General features: G+C 37.6%; 1 protein-coding gene across 4 annotated transcripts in view; it reads left to right on the forward strand.

Moving 5' to 3' along the window:
• SLC38A11 (solute carrier family 38 member 11) overlaps nucleotides 1-22,151 on the forward strand; it is a 60,426-nt gene that overhangs the window by 36,079 nt on the left and 2,196 nt on the right. For 2 of the 4 annotated variants that reach the window (XM_061436484.1, XM_061436505.1), the window contains exons 9-12: nucleotides 301-462; nucleotides 3,340-3,452; nucleotides 10,051-10,182; nucleotides 19,389-19,664. In XM_061436484.1, coding sequence (XP_061292468.1) covers nucleotides 301-462; nucleotides 3,340-3,452; nucleotides 10,051-10,182; nucleotides 19,389-19,664 — 683 coding nt within the window. Of the gene's footprint in view, nucleotides 1-300; nucleotides 463-3,339; nucleotides 3,453-10,050; nucleotides 10,183-19,388; nucleotides 20,130-22,151 lie in introns of those variants that run through there. The other 2 variants (XM_061436492.1, XM_061436500.1) reach the window with 2 other exon arrangements.

Genomic DNA, 22,151 nt, shown 5'->3' on the forward strand with positions numbered 1-22,151 from the left:
TATGGTGTTGTTTAGATTTCCTTTAAGATTGGAAAGGCCAGTAGGAAGTGGGAGAGAAAGTTGGATAGGCCTGGTTTATATCAAGAGTGACATGAAAAGATCACATAAGCCTAATACAAATGAAATTTCTCATTCCTACAGCTGTTAGAAAGATTATTTCTGGCATCTCTAGTAAATTAGTATATTTGAACTTCAATTCATTAGTATTTCAAAGTAGCATATGTCTCTGAATTTTCCAAGGGAAAAGGACGACTATGTGATTTGCTTTAATAATGCTTTTTCCCCCCCCTTGTATTGCAGCATTTATTTGCCACCATAACTGCTTCTTAGTTTATGGTTCTTTGGAAGAACCTACAGTAGCTAAGTGGTCTCACATCATCCATGTGTCTACCTTGATTTCTGTATTTATCAGTATTCTCTTTGCTACGTGTGGATACTTGACATTTACTGGCTACACCCAAGGTAAAAAGAGAAATTCTATCTTAACATGTTTTGTTTCATATGGAGTGGTGCTATCACTTCTCATTTTAAGTATTATTATACCTAATGCTCTACTTCAAAGTAGAGCACATTCTCTCCTCTACTTTCCTCCCTTTCCTAATTTTCCTAATCTTCTCCTTTTTAAACTGCTAAACTTTTTCTGTAGTCCGTTCTCCCTCCTTTGATGGTTTCACTTCAAAGCACATGAATTCTGGCTTTCCTCTCTACTAGTCCACTGCAGTTTCACCTTCAAAGACAACAGTATCCTCTCATCAAGGCTAACAGTCTTCTTGGTTCTGATTCTCATGGACCTCTCTGAATTACTCAACAGTTCTGAGGACTCCCTGTAGAGAAAAGAGCCCAGCCATATCATCATTCACTCCCTCATGTATTTTTTTTTTCCTCTGAGTGCTTCCACTTTGCTTTCAAATCCTATCTCCTCTCCTTTTCTTCTGTTCATCCAACAACCAAGGACATTTCTACTTAGTTGTTCTACTTTTGCTTTAAATGCAAAATATCACCTTTCCTACAAAACCAGCCCATTTCCTCCCCACCTCCACTCTCACCCCAGGACACTGAATTCACTTCTTTCTTCTCCATCCAACAGCTGAGTGGTCATCTCTTCTGCGTCCTTGCCTCTTGCATTGCCTCATCTATGTGTGCTAGTTAGGGTAGTCTGACAGCCTGCTAAATGCCGTGATTCATGCATTCCATGGCTTCTGCAGGTCTATTATTGCATTTGACCTTCAGACAACCCTAGGAAGGTAAGTGGAATAACTAGTTTTACCCCCTGCCTAGAACACAAAGAAGCAGAGTAACTTGCCCAAGCTGGCTGGTGACAAAGTGGAAACACGGCTCCTGACTTTCAGTCCCATTTTCTCCTCATTCCGGCTTGCTGTCTACTCCGTTTTGGTCACATATGACCCACTAATAGCTGTCTCTTAACCTCTAGTTCTTCTTGGCTCACTTTTCAGATGACATTGAGGTACCCTTGGGTGAATGGTGCCTTGTTCTAAATTTAGGTTACAGGTGACTATGATTATAAGGAGAGAGTTCTCAAGAAACAAAGAAAGATGACTTAAAAAAAAACAGTGATTAATACCATAATCACAATGCTATCAAAAATATAATACCTGTGTGTGCCATTAGAGTATAATAATGAAGCGACCTTGAAAGTCTTGATAAAAATTGTTTCAAAACATTGCCATATGTCACTAAAGCTGCACAGTTTGAAAGACAAATGGCCTTTAGGCTCCAATCTCCACAGAATCTTGGCTTCAAAATGCCTTTTCTCTAAGACAGAAACCCTTTCTCTTAGTCACACCTTCCTGGTGGTTTTTATCAGTAGTAATTGTTCAGGTATAATTAAGTCTTTACATAACAAAGCTGACAGGTTGATTTTGATTTTTTTTTTTCCTTTTCTAACTATAATTCCCTAAAACACACTTACAGTCAAGCTTGAATAAGCTGACGTTGTTTCTTTAGGCCATTTTGCCTTAGGCAAATCCAGTCTTGTTTGTGCACACTGCAGGCTTCTTTTCTCTTTCATTTCACATACTCCAGCTTGTGAGGCAGTGACAACTCTCCATTGTTCTTGAATTTTCCAGTGACTTTTGAAAAGATGCAGGGCCCATATTTTAGTGGAAGTTAGAGAACAGGGAGTTTGAGTCCTTTTTCCTAGAGTGTTAGAATCTTTTCTGTCAACCTTGAACCAACCACTACTGTGACCCTTGCTTTGTGATTTAATCTCCTTCTGCCCAAAAGGGACACTAGAAAATAATGTACGTTTACTCCAGTTAAAAGAAAGGAGGGGAAAAGAGTCACTTAAATAAGTCTTGGGAAGAAGCAAGTCATTTAGTCTTTTAATGAAAAATAAGTATACAGAGGATTATTATTAATTTTTTTTATATATAAACAGTGTGGCAGTGTGTGACTTTTATCTAATTTTCTATTCAGTTTAATTGAAAACTGTGACCAACATTTTAAAATGTAAGTATTTTATTTAGGAAATAAACAGCCCCAAATATTTGTTTCTATATTGGGAAACTTTTTGTTGACATGATCTGTGCTCTCACTAGATCCTGTATTTCTTCACATGTGTCTAAGAAAATAGTCTCTAAATAAGAATTGGTTCAAGGTATATATGGTCCATCATTTAGTTTGGAACTAATTAAATATAATACTTTGCCTGGGAACTAACCATATTTTCACCATTTTCAATCAGTGCATTTATACTTGGGTTCATCAGATACCATGAAAGATAGTGTATGTTTGGAATTCCTTGCTGTAGCCCTGAGTTTGTGATTAAACTCCATAGAGTGATATACAGGAAATTCAGCTCCTTACATGTACTAGTCTACTGTTCCTTTCAGGATTGTCCTTGATCTAAGAATAACATTTCAAAAGGAAATTTGTTTATTTTAACAGACTTTTTTTTTTTTTAATAATGAAGTCACTTACTTACTAGAAACAAAGACCAGAAGCAAGTTTATAAAACCAGTGCACAAGAATTTAGGGAGTTGATTCTGGTATAAGAAGACAATGGATAAAAGTATTTGTCAGATGTTGATACAAATTTAAGGCTAATCTTCTAAAAACAAACAATGAGAGTAAGAGAAAAACCATTAGTGATAAATTTGCTTTCAAGTGGAGCATGTGCTAGTTTTAATACCCAGCAGTAATTATGTAGCTTTTGAATGCAAAATTTATATTTAGACTTAGCTGTCTGTTGTATTAATTAAATTAAATGATGTTTATGTACCTTTACTCATATAATAAATATACAATATCTCATTTATTACATATTTATCTCAAATATCCAGTATCTATTAAGTAAATCTATTTTATATTGTTCTCTAGGAGACTTGTTTGAAAATTATTGCAGAAATGATGACTTGGTAACATTTGGAAGGTTTTGCTATGGAGTCACTGTCATTTTGACATACCCCATTGAATGCTTTGTGACTAGAGAGGTAAGCACAGTCTCTTTCGACACTTTTAACTAGGTCATTTCTCTACTACATTAATTTAGTACAATTTATAAATCATTTGATTCTGCAAATTCCCAAGTGCATGACAAGAAACATAATTCATGAAATTTTCTCTTTTACCCAGTTTAAAGATAATTCATATTCAAATGTTTACGAGTTGTTTTTTCAAAAGTTGGGTTTGAAAATCATGTTTGGTGGTTTAGTTTATATTAGCATAAGTATAAATATTTATACAACTGCATTCCAAAATGAATGTCAGCCTTTAATAGAGTCAAACCAAGATTTTCTTTTACTCATTCTTACAAACAAATTAAGCAGTAAGGTTTAAAACATGTTTTACAAAATTGTCTTTTGGCTAAAATGTTTTATAAGTCAACATGTATAAAAGGCACCATAGGACAGATATGATCAATTGTATTATCTTTTAAAAGACTAAAATATTTTGTCTTACATGAAAACTTAAAATGTATTTTAAATCATTAGTTTTAGAGATAATTTTATTTATATATTTACTAAGTTTATAAATATTTATTTTATATAAATATAAATAAACATTTATTTATGCATATTTATAAATATGTTTATTATGAATTTTTATCTATACCTGTATATTGATATATTTCACTTATAAAGTCATCTCCAAGTTATATTATATCATCTATCTGGATTCATAGAGGAAGATTAGGTAAAAGAGAACTAATTCCTTTTGCAGAAAGTTGGATAATGTGGCTTTGTCAGGAATCCCTTATACAGTAAGCTAAGAATCCACTGTACCATTTAGCAGAAAAACATGGTCCTGTTTCATAGAGGTTCTTTCAGGAATCACACTGAAAAGGCTTAGTCTTAGGATCTATTCCTAGAGACTGTTTACACAGAACACTGTCAATGGATCTAATGTGTGAAGTGAAATGCCTGCAAAGCTTCAAATACACTAACTAATGGGCAGGCTTCTAGAGGCAGACCAGTGCTTGCCTTATGCTGATTCTGGGTAAGGAACAGCACAGGGGAAAGGAATGAAGACACGGTCAGTGCTACGTATGTCCCTTACAGTTAGCATTTGTCCTCACTTACAAATATATAACCCACAGGCCAGCTCACCTCCTTGAATACAGGGAACAGTAGATTGAACTTGAATAAATTTAAATCAAAGAGCTAACTATTGTTGGATGCAGGAAATGGTTTTATTTTAGTTTCCATCCAATACTTTAGGTTCACATCTGATCTCTTGATCAGCAGTGACAGATGGCTTATTCTCATGTGGTTTCTGGTGAGCTGCTCGTGGACTTCTGAGTCACTCCACCTGCACAGCTTGTGTCTTCAGTACTTGAGACTTGTGTTTCCTTTCTAGCTGCCATGACAGGAAGACAGAACTAAATCAAGATCTCTGCCGTGGTAGCAAATAGTAGGCAGAGGAACTTTGTATATTCCTCACCCATTCACTTCCTTTTTCTTTCTCTCCTTTCTGCACACACACACACACACACACACACACATACACACGCACACACACACGCGCACACACACACAAATATATGATTGGCAATAATATAATCAAAGTGATTTCTACTCACAGGTAAAGTAGCTGGCCATGTCCAAGGGTGCCACAATACCAGTCTACCCCCTAATAAATATCTGCACTAGTTTGCCCCACTGAGTAAACTTCCTCATTAAGAATGCACTCGAAATGAGAAAATATTTGGAAGGACATTACCAATTACCAAAAGCCAAAATGAGTAAAAATGATTAGTGAAAGTGAAAGTCACTCAGTTGTGTCCAGCTCTGTGTGACCCCATGGACTACAGAGTCCATGGAATTCTCCAGGCCAGAATACTGGAGTGGGTAGCCTTTCCCTTCTTCAGGAGATCTTCTCAACCCAGAGATTGAACCCAGGTCTCCCACACTGCAGGCAGATTCTTTACCAGCTGAGCCACAAGGGAAGTCCAAGAATACTGAAGTAGGTAGCCTATCCCTTCTCCAACGGATCGTCCTGACCTAGGAATGAAACCAGGGTCTCCTGCATTGCGGGCAGATTCTTTACCAACTGAGCTATCAGGGAAGCCCAGTGATTAATATCCCCATTTAATTATTAGCAGAGTTATGACAGTATCCACTCAATGGGGCACTGTTACTTAACTAGAAATGTTACTTATAATAGCTTGGGGAATTGACTTCCTTAAGGTCCCCAGCATCTGATCCTGTCCTACCATTTCCAGCTCTTTTCTCATGGTTCTTTTGCACAGTTAACACCCTATTTACTGTCTCCTCCTTGTCCCCCATATGTATCTTTCCTGTTCTCTTTGCTCTTTTTGACACTGTCTTGGTCTATAATTCTGCTATAAATCCCATCTGTGTTTCAAGCTCTTCCTCAAGCCAAAGTAAGACAAGGACATTTCAGGAATACAATAAAGCCAGTTAATCTCATGGACACAGAACTAGATAGCTAAGTTCAGTTCAGTTATTCGCTCATTCGTGTCCAACTCTTTGCGACCCCATGAACCGCAGCACGTCAGGCCTCCCTGTCCATCACCAACTCCTGCAGTTTACCCAAACTCATGTCCATTGAGTCGGTGATGCCATCCAACCACCTCATCCTCTGTCATCCCCTTCTCCTCCTGCCTTCAATCTTTCCCAACATCAGGATCTTTTCAAATGAGTCAGCTCTTTGCATCAGGAGGCCAAAATATTGGAGTTTCAGCTTCAACATCAGTCCTTCCAATGAACACCCAGGACTGATCTCCTTTAGGATGGACTGGTTGGATCTCCTTGCAGTCCAAGGGACTCAAGAGTCTTCTCCACCACAGTTCAAAAGCATCAATTCTTCTGCGCTCAGCTTTCCTTATAGTCCAACTCTCACATCCATATATGACTACAGGTAAAACCATAGCTTTGACTAGACAGACCTTTGTTGACAAAGTAATGTCTCTGCTTTTTAATATGCTGTCTAAGTTGGTCATAACTTTCTTTCCAAGGAATAAGCGTCTTTTAATTCATGGCTGCAGTCACCATCTGCAGTGATTTTGGAGGCCCAAAAAATAAAGTCAGCCACTGTTTCCACTGTTTCCCCATCTATTTCCCATGAAGTGATGGGCCCAGATGCCATGATCTTAGTTTTCTAAATGTTAAGCCAACGTTTTCACTCTCCTTTTTCACTTTCATCAAGAGGCTCTTTAGTTTCTCTTCACTTTCTGCCATAAGGGTGGTGTCATCTGCATATCTGAGGTTATTGGTATTTCTCCCGGCAATCTTGTGTGAAGCTTGTGCTTCATCCAGCCCAGTGTTTCTCATGATGTACTCTGCATAGAAGTTAAATAAGCAGGGTGGCAATATATAGCCTTGACGTACTCCTTTTCCTATTTGGAACCAGTCTGTTGTTCCATGTCCAGTTCTAACTGTTGCTTCCTGACCTGCATGTAGGTTTCTCAAGAGGCAGGTCAGGTGGTCTGGTATTCCCATCTCTTTCAGAATTTTCCACAGTTTATTGTGATCCACACAGTCAAAGGCTTTAGCGTAGTCAATAAAGCAGAAATAGATGTTTTTCTGGAACTCTCTTGCTTTTTCCATGATCCAGTGGATGTTGGCAATTTGATCTCTGGTTCCTCTGCCTTTTCTAAAACCAACTTGAACATCTGGAAGTTCATGGTTTACGTACTGCTGAAGCCTGGCTTGGAGAATTTTGAACATTATTTTACTAGCGTGTGAGATGAGTGCAATTGTGCGGTAGTTTGAGCATTCTTTGGCATTGGCTTTCTTTGGAATTGGAATGAAAACTGACCTTTTCCAGTCCTGTGGCCACTGCTGAGTTTTCCAGATTTGCTGACATATTGAGTGCAGCATTTTCATAGCATCACCTTTTAGGATTTGAAATAGCTCCACTGGAATTCCATCACCTCCACTAGCTTTGTTTGTAGTGATGCTTCCTCAGGCCCACTTGATTTCACATTCCAGATGTCTGACTCTAGGTGGATTTTCACACCATCCTGTTTATCTGGGTAGTGAAGATCTTTTTTGTATAGTTCTTCTATGTTTTCTTGCCACCTGTTCTTAATATCTTCTGCTTCTGTTAGGTCCATACCATTTCTGTCCTTTATTGAGCCCATCTCTGCATGAAATGTTCCCTTGGTATCTCTAATTTTCTTGAAGAGATCACTCGCCTTTCCTATTCTATTGTTTTCCTCTATTTCTTTGCATTGATCACTGAGGAAGGCTTTTTTATTTCTCCTTGTTATTCTGTGGAACTCTGCATTCAAATGGGTATATCTTTCCTTTTCTCCTTTGCTTCTCACTTGTCTTCTTTTCACAGCTATTTGTAAGGCCTCCTCAGACAGCCATTTTGCTTTTTTGCATTTCTTTTTCTTGGGGATGGTCTTGATCCCTGTCTCCTGTACAATGTCACAAACCTTGGTCCATAGTTCATCAGGCACTCTGTCTATCAGATCTAGTCCCTTAAATCTATTTCTCACTTCCACTGTATAATCATAAGGGATTTGATTTAAGTCATACCTGAATGGTCTAGTGGTTTTCCCCACTTTCTTCAATTTAAGTCTGAATTTGGCAATAAGGAGTTCATGATCTGAGCCACAGTCAGCTCCCGGTCTTGTTTTTGCTGACTGTATAGAGCTTCTCCATCTTTGGCTGCAAAGAATATAATCAATCTGATTTCAGTGTTGACCATCTGGTGATGTCCATGTGTAGAGTCTTCTCTTATGTTGTTGGAAGAGGGTGTTTGCTATGACCAGTGCGTTCTCTTGGCAAAACTCTATTAACCTTTGCCCTACTTCATTCTGTACTCTAAGGCCAAATTTGCCTGTTACTCCAGGTATTTCTTGTTTTCCTACTTTTGCATTCCAGTCCCCTATAATGAAAAGGACATCTTCTTGGGTATTTAGAAGGTACAAGACCTTCTAAAAGGTCTTGTAAGTCTTCACAGAACTGTTCAACTTCAGCTTCTTTAGCATTACTGGTCAGGGCATAGACTTGGATTACCATGATATTGAATGGTTTGCCTTAAAAACAAAGATCATTCTGTCGTTTTTGAGATTGCATCCAAGTACTGCATTTCAGACTCTTCTGTTGACTATGATATCTACTCTACTTCTTCTAAGGGATTCCTGCCCACAGTAGTAGATATAATGGTCATCTGAGTTAAATTCACCCATTCCAGTCCATCTTAGTTCGCTGATTCCTAGAATGTTGACATTCACTCTTGCCATCTCCTGTTTGACCACTTCCAATTTGCCTTGATTCATGGACCTGACATTCCAGGTTCCTATGCAATATTGCTCTTTACAGCATCGGACCTTGCTTCTGTCACCAGTCACATCCACAACTGGGTGTTGTTTTTGCATTGGCTCCAACCCTTCATTCTTTCTGGAGTTATTTCTGCACTAATCTCCATTAACATATTGGGCACCTACCGACCTGGGGAGTTCATCTTTCAGTGTCCTATCTTTTTGCCTTTTCATCCTGTTCATAGGGTTCTCAAGGCAAGAATACTGAAGTGGTTTGCCATTCCCTTCTCCAGTGGACCACATTCTGTCAGACCTCTCCACCATGACCCGCCCGTCTTGGGTGGCACTGTCTAGTTCTAAATTGTCTTTGATCTTTTCTATCTTGTCAAAAATTAATAACTGTTTGTTTTATTGGATTGTTTGAATCTCTCTAATCAGGATGTTAATTCCTAAGAATAGGAATCATCTCCTAGACATTTTCTCTTAACATAATACAGTGTAGGACATATTAAGTAGGTATTAAATAGGTAACTGGGCTTACCAGATGGTGCTAGCAGTAAAGAACTTGCATGCCAATTCAGGAGATGTAAGAGACACAGGTTTAATCCTCAGGTCAGGAATATCCTCTGGAGGAGGGCATGAGAACCCACTCCAGCTTTCTTGTCTGGAGAATCCCATGGACAGAGGAGCATGGTGGGCTACAGTCCATGGGGTCTCAAAGAGTTGGACGTGACTAAAGAGACTTAGCACACACACAAAATAGGTAACTGTTGAGTGATTTCCTAATCTGAGTGTCAGTGGAAAATGGTAATCAACTCTTCTCCATTTTTGTTAAGGAAAGGCAAGATAAAATAGACTTAGCTTGTACCAGATAGGATTTAGATTATATGAAGTTAGTTTCCTATTAGTAAAGAATATTAAACATGCATTATTATTAAAAGATATTGTGCTAACTCTTTCCTTAGAAGTCCTTCAGATAATATAAATAACATCTGTAGTTTGTGTTAATAATAACCTTATTGGACTCAGGGAAAAAGAATAAGGTAACTTCTCAAGGTCTCTCCTACACTTCAGAAATATTTTTGTTCACTCAGTAGTATGCCATGTTCTGAGTCTGGAATGTAAGCCAATGCCTGTCTAATAGTTCAACAAAGAATACTTGTTATTGATGTGTGTGTGTCTATGTGTAAATAGTTTGGAAAAGATACAACATTCATTCATATGACTTAAGATTTGATTGATTGCCTTACTGTATTTTATATAGTCCCAACTACTATAATATAAAATTCTCTTTTAAAACTCCTGCACAACTCTGAGAGTCCCTCTCTAAATAATCTGTTTCTATTTGGCAGGTAATTGCCAATGTGTTTTTTGGTGGGAATCTTTCATCAGTTTGCCACATTATCATAACTGTGGTTATCATTACCGTGGCCACACTTGTGTCACTGCTGATTGATTGCCTTGGAATAGTTTTAGAGCTCAATGTAAGTACATTTGAAGATTCTAAAAATCTCTTTTAAAGTTATGTTTGCATTTAACATGAGATATATTTTTCCTTAATAAAGGTGTCATTTTCTGAACTGGAATGAAAATGTGCTTGTTATAGTAAATATTTGCATAGATGATATTATGTGGTTTATATTTTTAGAGCAGTGGTTCTTCAATGGGGGAAATGCCTTTCTGTCCCCACCCCCAGTGGACACTGAGCAGTGTCTATAGATGTTTTGAGTTGCCACAACTGGGTAGGCTGATGCTGGTGGTATCTAGTGGGTAGAGGACAGGAATGTGGCTAAACATCTCATCATGTGCAGGGTAACCCTTACACAGAGAATTATGCAATCCAAAATGTCAGTAGTGCTGGAACTGAAATACTGGTTTAAGTAGTTTTTCCATATTTTATTTTCTATAGTGCATAGATATAAATGAAAATAAGTATAAATTAAACAAATCTAGGGGAAATTCCTTTGCAGAGTAAAGACATGTCTGAAGTGAAGTGAAGTGAAGTGAAGTCACTCAGTTGTTTCTGACTCTTTGCAAGCCCATGGACTGTAGCCTACCAAGATTCTCCATCCATAGGATTTTCCAGGCAAGAGTACTGGAGTGGGTTGCCATTTCCTTCTCCAGGGAATCTTCCCAACCCAGGGATTGAGCCCAGGTCTCCCACATTATAGGCAGACACTTTACTGTCTGAGCCACCAGGGAAGTCCTAAAAAAGACAGGTCTAGAGAGACTCATTAAAATATGTAATGAAGGAAGTTATATCCACTTACCCATTCACTTACCTTATTAAGTATTTCTCTCTCTCTCTCTCATTTCCTTTGTAATCTCTACTGCTGATTTCCAAATCGATGTCTTCATCATATCACATTTGAATTAATATTGGGGTTTTGCTTCAACTAGCACATATTTAAGTTCTGCTTCCAATTTATCACCATCCTGCTTAAAAACTCTACTTTTCTCTCAACAAGCACAAAATCTGTTGCCTTTATCATCTGACCCCAAGCTATCTGTGGAAAGTTATTTACTATTAACTTCCCAAAATCTACCCACAGCTCTAGTCAATCTTGTTTTAGACCTGTGAGTAATCCATATTAATTCTTTCTTTTATCCTTTGGTTTATGTTTACTCTTTCCTGTAATTATTTTTTTCTTTCATTTCTCTCCAAATCTTACAAAGATTTAAAGTCTAGTGCAGCTTTAATATGTTTATTTGTTGATCAGATATATATTAAATAATTACAATTGAGCTTTGAACAACTTGGATTTGAAATACGGAGTCTACTTTTACACAGATACTTTTCAATAAATATGCACTACGTGAACCTCAGTTGGTTGAACCTGCAGACATGGAGAAAAAGAGTATGCAGAATCATATGTGTTATATATGAGCTTCCAGCGGCTCAGTAACCCCCTCACTCCCACGGTATTCAAGGGTCAGTGATACACTATGCCACAGAAGCAGACATACAGGATGGGAGGAAATCAGAAAGGATCTGTGCTTTTGTGGAGCTTACAATCGCACAGGGAAATTTACAAGTTCAGCTACTATAGAGGCAGTGAAGAAGAGAAAAGGATGTGGGTGTACTCCTAAAAGACACTTTTTAGAAAAGATTGACAGAATTTGGTAACCAATTCAATTGTGAGGTCAGGGGGATAGAGGGGCACATCAAGAATGACTTCTTGGGACCCAGCAATTCCTCTTCTGGGTATTTATCCAAAGAAAACAAAAACACTAATTTGAAAACGTGTATGTACTGTGAAGTTCTTGACAACATGATTTCAACAGCCAAGATATTGAAGCAACCTAAGTGTCCATCAAGAGATGAATAAATAATATGTGGTATGTATATACAATAAAATACTACTCGGGCATAAAAAATAAAATCTTTCCATTTGCAGCATCATGGTTGGATATTGAGGATATTATGCTAAAGTGAAATAAGTCACACAGAGAAAGACAAATACTGTATTATCCTACTTATATCAACGTATGGAATCTAAAAAAAGATTAAACAGAACAAAATGGAAACAGACTCATAGATACAGAGACCAAATGAGTAGTTGCCAGAGAGGAGGGGCAGGGGTGAAATTGATCAAGGAAACTGAGATACAAATTTCCAGTTATATGATAAATAAGTCACGTGTATGTAATACACAGCATAAGGAATATCTATAATATTGTAATAATTTGTATGGGGACAGATTGTTACTAGGGTTGCTCTGATGATCATTTCATAATGTATGTAAATGTCAAATCACTATTTAGTGCACCTAAAACTCACATAATATCATATGTCAACTGTATTTGAATTTTTAAAAGTGACCCCAAAAAAGTGACTCCTTGATTCTACTTTGTGGAAATAGGATAATGAGATCATTTGGTGAAACATGAATAGAAGTGATTATACTGCTTTAGAGCCTTTCCTCTTCCCCTTCTACAATCCTTCTGGAATTTCTACTCAAAACCACACCACTTAGCATTGATCAATCATGTCCTACAGGGAGGGTGGGCTTTTATAGATAGAATATCAAGTTATCTTTTACTCACTCCATTGAGAGTTAAAGGGGAGGTGAAGGTATTATTCCTTCCAGGTGCCATTTGGATTTGAAATCCCAGACAAAGGTAGTAGAAGATTCAGTCAGGAACACACTGTTGGGAGTTTTCCTGTATCAGATCATGTGGAAAGTAGAGAGTAGGCAACTCCCCCAACCTTCGTATGACTAGGGAAACATCTGTTCCCCCAGCAATGGAAAGAAAGTTCATAGGAAACATGGAAAATTATCCGAGGTAACTTTTACCTACTTCCTCATTTTGCATAGGCTAAAGGCTAGTAGGTTCACTGAAAGTCATTTCACGTTCCAACCTCGATCTATGTAAATGGATGACTGCAACCTAAATGTAACTTGATTTAAGTACTACCTTATATCATGTATGGTCTGGACTGTCCAAAGCTTGCCTTTGCTATCAAAGTACAAGTTCTTTAGAGACAAGAATGGAGCTTAATTGCCTTCTCCATCCCCCACAGTACATATAGCAGAGTGCTAAGAACACAGTTTTCAAATTACTGCATGGGCCACTGTCCATTGGGAGCACAGTGAAGGACTTCTGTCTACAAATGTTCCTGGACACAGAAGGCATTCTTTAGTAGGCATGATCAGTCCTGTCTGACTCTTTGTGACCTACAGGCTATAGCCCACCAGGCTCCTCTGTCCATGGGATTTCCCAGTGAAGAATACTGGACTGGGTTGCCATTTCCTACTCCAGGGGATCTTCCCAACCCAGGGACTGAGCCCACATCTCCTTCATCTCTTGCATTGGCAGGTGGATTCTTTACCACTGAGCCACCAGGGAAGCCCATTCTCTAGTTGTGGCATCAAGCAATTAAGTCTTACAAAAAATTGTTGGGGCTGACAGTAATAGTAATCCTTTAATTATACTGAGGAGATGACCAGCACAATTCCCAACTCTGTTATTTCTTGTTTTGTGAAATGTCTCATTTGAGGGCGCATGTTTGTTTGAATACTGTAGGATTGTGATATGAGAGAACATATGTTTATCAACTGCCTTACTACTCACTATTTTGATAGCCTAACAGTTTTTGTTCCCTTTAAGTTAACCAAGCATACCCATATTGCTTATTTTTCAGGAATGATATATTTATGTATATTTGACCATTACTTTCTGTTAATTCCAAATCTCCCTGACACTTTACTTAACAAAATTATAAGCGCATAAGGGTGGGCTACAGTCCATGGGGTTGCAAAGAGTTAGAAATGACTGAGCAACTGAGCACAATCACATTAAATATTCCCAGTTGTGCCTAAGTTGAAATTTTTTTGTGGTTAAGACAAAATTCTGGTGTTGTAATAAAATAATGATATTTCATGAAAATCTGTTATGAAGTCAAGATCTGAGCTGAATTTGAGGACTATTTTAAAAATTTAAAACATGATTCTAGATACTTAGATTAAAAAAAAAAAAAGAAAAACCTGACTATATAGACATTTAAGAAGAGTGCCCAATTGTTATGATCTAAGAACTCAATTACACTAGTTTTAAGAAATCTGAGATGTTCATTCACTTCCAGACCATCTGAGTGTGTATTTTTTTAATCAGTGAAAGTCTTTTTGTAAGTGCAATGTCACAGTCAGGTCTTTGTTCAACTCTGTTTTGTGTGGGTATTTGTTATGTTTTTAACATCAGATCAAGCAGCAGGTCACACAGCCCTTTAGAAGCAACTAAAGCATGTGATGTTTCCCCTCCAAACAACAGTGTGAGCTGACACGTAGGGAGCATTTACTCTGAGTCAAGTGTTTTGCATATATTATCATCCTTAATCTATATAAATTTCACATATGAAGATATAGAGACACAGAGCGATTGGCGCCATTAACAGGTCACAATGGGTTTTTTTAATTGAAGTATAGTTGATCTCTATGGGCTTCTCAGGTGGCCTTAGGGGTAAAGAGCCCACCTGCCAGTGCAGGAGACAGAAGAGGCATGAGTCCGATTCCTGGGTCGGGAAGATCCCCTGGAGGAGGGCATGGAAACCCACTCCAGTATTCTTGTGTGGAGAATCCCATGGACAGAGGAACCTGGAGGGTTACAGTCCATGGAGTCTCAAAGAGTTGGACATGACTGAAGCGACTTAGCACCCACTCATGCAGAGTTGATTTATAACATTATATTACTTTCAGGTGTACAACTTAGTGATTCAATGTTTTTATAGATTATACTCCATTTAAAGTTATTACTAATATGAAGCAATGGCTATATTTGCCTATGCTATATAATACATCCTTGTAGCCCATCTATCTTATACATAGTAGTTCGTATCTCTTAATCTCCTTCCCTTATCCTATCCTTCCTACCTTACTCCCTCTCCACTGTAGCCACTAGTTTGTTCTCTATATCCGTGAGTTTGTTTCTTTTTTGTTATATTCACTCGTTTGTTTTATTTTTTAGATTCTACTTATAAGTGATGATACAGTATTTGTCTGTCTGACTTACTTCACTAATCATGATGTTCTCTTGGCCCATCCACATTGCTGGAGATGGCAGAGTTTCATTCTGTTTTGACTGAGTAGTATTCGAGTGCATATGTGTGTGTGTGTGTGTACATATACCACATCTTCTTTATTCATCCATCTGTCAATAGACACTTAAATAGCTCACACTAGTTTTAAGTGGTAGAGAGTGAACACAAGCTTTCAAACCCTGTTGCCCATGTTTTTAATCATTATGCTAGTCAGAAATTTCCTAAGTATAAGGCTTTAAATCATGCAAAATAAATGTATTCATGTCTCCTTCCATTTTTTAAGTTAAAAATCTATGCACTGAGTTTACCGGTGAGGTTAAGAGTAATTCAGAATATACATAGATAGACTTTAAAAAAGGGTTAAATACAAAAAAATGAAATTAAAAGGTTTTCATCTAAGCTGATACTGTTTAGCTAATAGCCTTTACCTTAGTTAATAAGGTAGTACCTTAGAAATTCTTTTCCTATTGTGACTTCTGAATCATCATTAAGTAGAGTAAAGATCTTTACAGGTGATGATATAATAGAATCAGACCTTCAATTTGCAAAGTTAAGGAAATGATATTATTCAGTATAACTAAAATAATATAGAATAAAATTATTCAGACTTACATTAGTTATTTAATAAAAAAGCAAAACCCCATTTAGAACTTAGCTTCCTTTTTATTTTATTGTTTTCATGGCAGTAGAACAAAATGACTTATTTTCCAAGGCAAATGCACCCTCAATTTTAAAGGATTCATTTTAGAAACAAAATAAGTTCCATTCTTGTTAATAACAATCCAACATCTTGGCACTAGTGTCGCTGTTAGAGAAAGGAGGCATCTGCAGTAATTGGGTCCTTTGGGTTTCCACTTGCAGCAGAACAAAGAGAAAAGATGAAGCAGCTGGTGCCTGTGGCCAGGCTAACCAGCCCAACAAGCACGGTGTGCGGCATACAGCGGAGGGAAGAAAGCAAACCTGTTACCCAGCAAGAGCACACAGAGTGAGCGAGCCATAGTGCAAGCCGCCAAAGACCTCTGAGCTAGAGTTTCTCTTTAAGGTATAGGAACACATTTCACGAGTCCAGATTGATTACAAAATAGAAATTTTAAGGATGTTTAAGCACTCTTTTCTTTAGTTTTCAGCCTCCTTGCATCAGATGAGAGGTTTCTGTTCAGGTAGGACAATTCAAATACTTTTCCCATCTGTACTGCCAGTAAAAATATTCAACACCTTCTGTTATTTCCCGCCTGCAAACTGCAAAATGCCCTGGTATCAGTAGTGTTTTTTATCAAAGGATAGTGCTTTCCCCTTTTATAAATAGGCTATATACTTTCTTGTCTCTTGATAAACAGTTATGGCATTTATGTGCTGTCAGGAAATTTTGAAAATTATTACTAAGCCAGTGGTGTATCCTCTGACAAGGCTATATTAGATAGATGAAATTAGTTGGACTAATTTATAGGGAATGGACTTCCCAGGTGGCTCAGTGGTAAAGAATCCTTCTGCCAATACAGGAGACACAGAAGATGTAGGTTTGATCCCTGGGTAGGGAAGATCCCCTGGAGGAGGGAAATGGCTACCCAGTCCAGTATTCTTGCCTAGAAAATCCCATGGACAGAGGAGCTTGGCGGTCTACAGTCCATGGGGTCATGAGGAGTCAGACACGACTGAGCAACTGAGCACACACATACACACAACTTGTAGGGAATAGAGCAGATGTTTTTATCATTTTACTGATAATCTTGGGTCCTAGCAACAATCTCTACCAAGACGGAGCTTTCAAATATTAGGGAAGGAACTGCTATCTAGACAAGATACTCAACTGGACTTCTTCCAGTACAAACATCAGCTATAAACTTTTCCCACTAATTGCTACTTTCTCAACCTTTAAGAATTATGACATAAACAGAACACCCATTGCTTTGCGCTGCCCAGCAAGTTAGGTTTGGAAGAGTCCCAAAATGCTGACTGATGACAGCTTCTGAGCAGCAGCTGGTTGCAGTTTCCATCCGGATAGCACTTTCACACTCCACAGTTCCTGATGAAGTTGCTTCATGTGTTCCTATGAACGGCCTTTTATCACTCTTTAACACAGACACAGACACATGCACGTACTCACACACGCATGCACTCACAAACATGTTGTTTAGTCACTAAGTTGTGTCCGACTCTTTTGTGACTCCATGAACTATAGCCTGCCAGGCGCCTCTCTGTCCATGGGATTCTCCAGGCAAGAATACTGGAGTGGGTAGCCATTCCCGTCTTCAAGGGATCTATCCAAGCCAGGGATTGAACCTGGGTCTCTTGCACTTGCAGGCGGACTCTCTACTACTGAGCCGCTAGGGGACTCCTCCTGTGTTTGTATTTTTTATTTTCAAAAATTATTTCATTGAAATCAAAGGATAATTATTATAAGCATAGATTAAGTATTTTTTATAATTCAAAAAACATCAGTTTCAAATGTCATAATGGAGCCTAAGAAATACATAATTCATTTAACTCTGCTGCTGCTGCTGTTGCTAAGTCACTTCAGTCGTGTCCGACTCTGTAGCCATATGAAAATTAATCCTTTATATGCCGTGTACTTTTGTAGGTATTCATCTGTATTCAGGTACTATGAATAGCAAAGTTATATTGTTCATATATTTCAAATTAGAAGATGACACTTCTTAGTATTTTCCCATGCTTATGTCTGTGACTATAGAAATATTTTCCATGAAGTATGGTTCCTCCTATTTTTCCCCAAATTTTTAGCTGCTGCCTGGCCAGTCTGACTTCATGTGCTCCTCCTAATTGATATTTCTCCTGACTTGCTGTTTTTTGTTAAAAACTTGTATTTTTGAAATCATATGATGTTGTATATTTTTGGTAGGAGAGTAGTACTTAGTATAAAGCAAAGTAAATTCAGTAAATGGTGATACTGAAAAAATCTTTCTTTTAAAAATATTTTAAGGTATAATCTGTTCTTTTACATCACCCAATTTCAAAATCAGTTTTCTATGATTTTCCCCTGGGGTTACTTTACCAAAATAATGTGAAAAAGTTTTCAAACTGTAGGTGATAGGTGTATAGGGTTTTGTTATATGATTCTTTCTACTTTTCTGTATATTTTACAAATTTCCATAATAACTTTTCAAGTTTGGAAAATATATATTTTGTGGAATGCTTCTTTTTCATTCTTAACCTTACCATATTTACTGAGTGCCTGTTTAAAAAAAACAGCTTGTGTTTTATGACTTAAGAAAGTACCATTTATCATATGATTATATTTAATATATTTTAATCATATGCTTCTTTTATTTGATATATAAATAATGTTTAATATAATCAAAAATATATTATCTAAAATACATTTAATTTTAACATTATTTCATTTGCAGAATTCCTTACAGATTTAGCCTCCTCAAATGGAAAGTCTCTTTCCTTTGAAGTCAGTAACTTGTGGTCTATTTATATTAGATAGCAATACTCCCTGTAATTTTCAATCTGACATTCCCCCTCAGGTTGGACTTATCCATAAACTAATGTGGGAGAGGGAGGATGAGTCATAGCTATTTAGTTCTGCTGTCAATTTTCTAGGGTAATTAATGTGAGTAGTTTTACTTGAAAGAGGATTTAGAAATGCTATTTCATGCTAAGTACCCTGAGGGGTACAGTTTTCCTTTCTCATATAGATAGGCACCTACTTTCTTACAAGGTCAAGAAAAGAGAAGAGATAAGACGCATGCCCTATGTATACCTCCGAATATTCCTGTTTTGTACACAGTTGACAAACAGACCTCTCAGTTTTAAAAGGCAAAGTAGGTACACAGCAATTTGAGATGAAGAGTATAAGGAAATATGATGTGACTGAAAATAAGCGAACTTTGAAGAGTTTGCCAGGAATCAGCCATACCATCTGCTTTATTTTTTATATTATTTTTTGATTATTATTTCTTTAGCTTGATATACTATTATATTATTTTACTTTTCTCATCTGTAAATATACTGTCAGAAAAGGAAAGTCTTTCTTGGAATTATTTTTCTTTCCTCTGTTTGATTTAACTGAAGCTGTCATACTTGTCACATGCCTGATGATAGATAGATTTTTTAGGTGTTTTTTTTCCAAACTGTCCCAGAAAGGCTCCACTCAGTAACATTATCTTATTTCTTGTTTTCAATATGCAGGGCGTGCTCTGTGCAGCTCCCTTAATTTTTATCATTCCATCGGCATGTTATCTGAAGCTGTCTGAAGAACCCAGGACACACTCAGATAAGATTATGTCCTGCGTCATGCTTCCCATTGGTGCTGTGGTGATGGCTGTTGGGTTCGTCATGGCAGTCACCAGCCCTCAAGACTGCAGCCACGGGCAGGAAATGTTCTATTGCTCCCCGGACAATTTCTCCCTCACAAACATTTCAATTTCTCATTTTCAACTGACAACACAACTTTCAATTTTAAACGTCAGTATCTTTCAGTGATTTGCCTCCTTTAAAAAAAAAATTCATTTTTATAGACTTCTAAATTGCATAATAACATTCACACATGTTTTAATCTCCATATTATAAAATTATTACTTTGGCATTTATCAAGATTTGGTTTCTTTACTCTTTAGTCCAATGTAAAAGATAAAAAGGAAAAGAAAGTTGAATGTATTCTATCTTAAACCAGGGAAAATATAAATGTTTTAATGACTGTACTGCACAAATCTTAAAGGCAGAAGGAAAAGTAAGGTCTTTGACATTTGCTGCCATCCTCTCAAAGAACTTTTCTCTTTTTAAACCAATATATTGTGCTCTAAAATGAGTAGATGATTGTGGGTTTAAATTTTCTGTGTGTCCTTTAAGAAAAACATAGAGGGCTTTTTGTTTTTTTGAAGTTTAAGGAAAACTCAAGACGATTAAAGAGGCTAGATATCCCAAGATCAAGTGAACCTCTCCATTGTCATTTCAGTCGCGTGCCTTGTTGAGAGGGAAGTGACTCCCTGGAGTAATGAGTAAAGTCCTGCCCATGTTAGGAAGCATAACTCATAGACTGGGCGTACAGAGCAAGGTCTGTGAGGAATCAAAATTACCTCGAAAGTTTTGATCCTGTGAGAATATAATGGTAGTGCCATTAAATAAAGTGTAAAATGGGGGAAAACCACAAGTTCTTCTAAGGCACAAGCTCAAGGGATCAGTTCTGCATCAGCTTTGGAGCTGTTGAATGTGAAGAGCAGGTGGAAGCTGAATTTTCAGACTAGAACCTCAAGAGAAGAATCAGGGCTACACAAGAGGTATTCTCATTACTCTGGGGGTCCTTGGAGAGACTCTTGGATGCTCTTGTTGACTAGATTCTCCAGAAGGAGACAGAAAGATGGAGTGTGCCATGTCAGGTATTTATTCTCTTTCATGGTGGCTCAGACAGTAAAGAATTTGCCTGAGATGCAGGAGACTCGGATTCTATCCCTGAGTAGAAAGATTCCCTGGAGAAGGAAATGCCAACCCACTTCAGTATTCCTGCCTGGAGAATTCCATGGACAGAGGAGTCTGGTGGGCTACAGTCCATAGGGGTCCCAAAGAGTCAGACATGAGTGAGTGACTAACACACATAACTAATGGAAGAGAGGGGGAAAGCAAGATCAGGTGGGCTAAAAGGACCTGTAGTGCAGGCTGGCAGAACCTCAGCCAGGTCTGCAAGGAATATGGAGCATATATGGCCCTTCAGAGTTGTCTCAATTCAAATGAAATAGCCAAGTCTGAACACCCCTGCCTCCAATAGTCCTTGCACGTGGGCAGCTCTTTGCAGCTGAGCAGACCCTAAAGGAACTGAGAGCTGGAGGCAGTTGGCTGATGGCTGGGTCACCAATGCTTCCTTGTGGGTGGGTGGGGGGCGGTGGGGATCCTGTGTTCATCACAACTGGCCTCAGTTTTTAATAAGAATTTTTTTATATCTCAATGAATATTTCATGTTTTAATACCCATGACAATCTTTTAAAAAAACAAGAAAATTTGGGCCCATTTGGATGGCTAGCTTAAGTCATGTATCACCCATGATTTCATTTCTCACCTTTTCATTTGTGTTTCAGTCAAGTTATCAAGTTGACCGTCTATAGTATTATATTAATTACTGTCAAATAGTGAGAAAATATGACAGAGTTAATACATACCTGATGTGTTTGAACAAATCACATCCAAAAAAAAAAAAACCCATAAGAAGTATATAATGAATATTTCACAGCAGTTTGAATACAGAAGTGGTGAAAGCTGAGTTGTCATGTGACTTATAATAAGAAAGGCCTATTGAAAGCAAAAAAAAAACTGCCCCTTAGCCAGCAGGGCCATGCTCAGGCTTTGAGTGGTAGCATTCACTTCAGCAAAACATCATCCATGCCACTAAATTAATACAAATTCTTTTGGCTATATAGCTTTTCTGCATTTCATTTATACAGTTGGTTTTTGTAGTTGGTTAAGAATCATAAAGGTAGGTGATTTATATCCATTTTTATATTGATACGTGTTTTGGTGACATACTAATCAAAATGCTTTCATTCCTAACTGAGAGAATGTGAGAAAATTTTGCAGCCGTTCATCCCTACATTACTCAGGACTGAGAAACACTGACCTACATAGTTATTAGATAAAGTCATAGGAGACGAGGTTTCCAAGGGTGTACAAAGACAAGTACGTCAAGGAAAACGTAATTTAGTGCTTAACCTTCTATTATCTTGTACTTTTGCTATTGCTTCAGATACATTAACCTTGGCTCAAGTTCGTGAAAAGTTCCAGATAGGAACTGAGTCCTGCATTAATGCCTAACAAATATTTGTTCTGGTTTTGTGTTTTCCAAATCAACTGTAGAAAAAGACTACCCTGGACCCAGTTATTAGCTGCAAAGTTTACCAACATCTTTCAAATTATGGTCGAATAAGTGTTAGAAACACATCTATTTCACAAGAATACTTACTAATA

Source organism: Bos javanicus, chromosome 2 (genome assembly GCF_032452875.1).
Source record: "Bos javanicus breed banteng chromosome 2, ARS-OSU_banteng_1.0, whole genome shotgun sequence".
NCBI classification, from domain to species: Eukaryota; Metazoa; Chordata; class Mammalia; order Artiodactyla; family Bovidae; genus Bos; species Bos javanicus.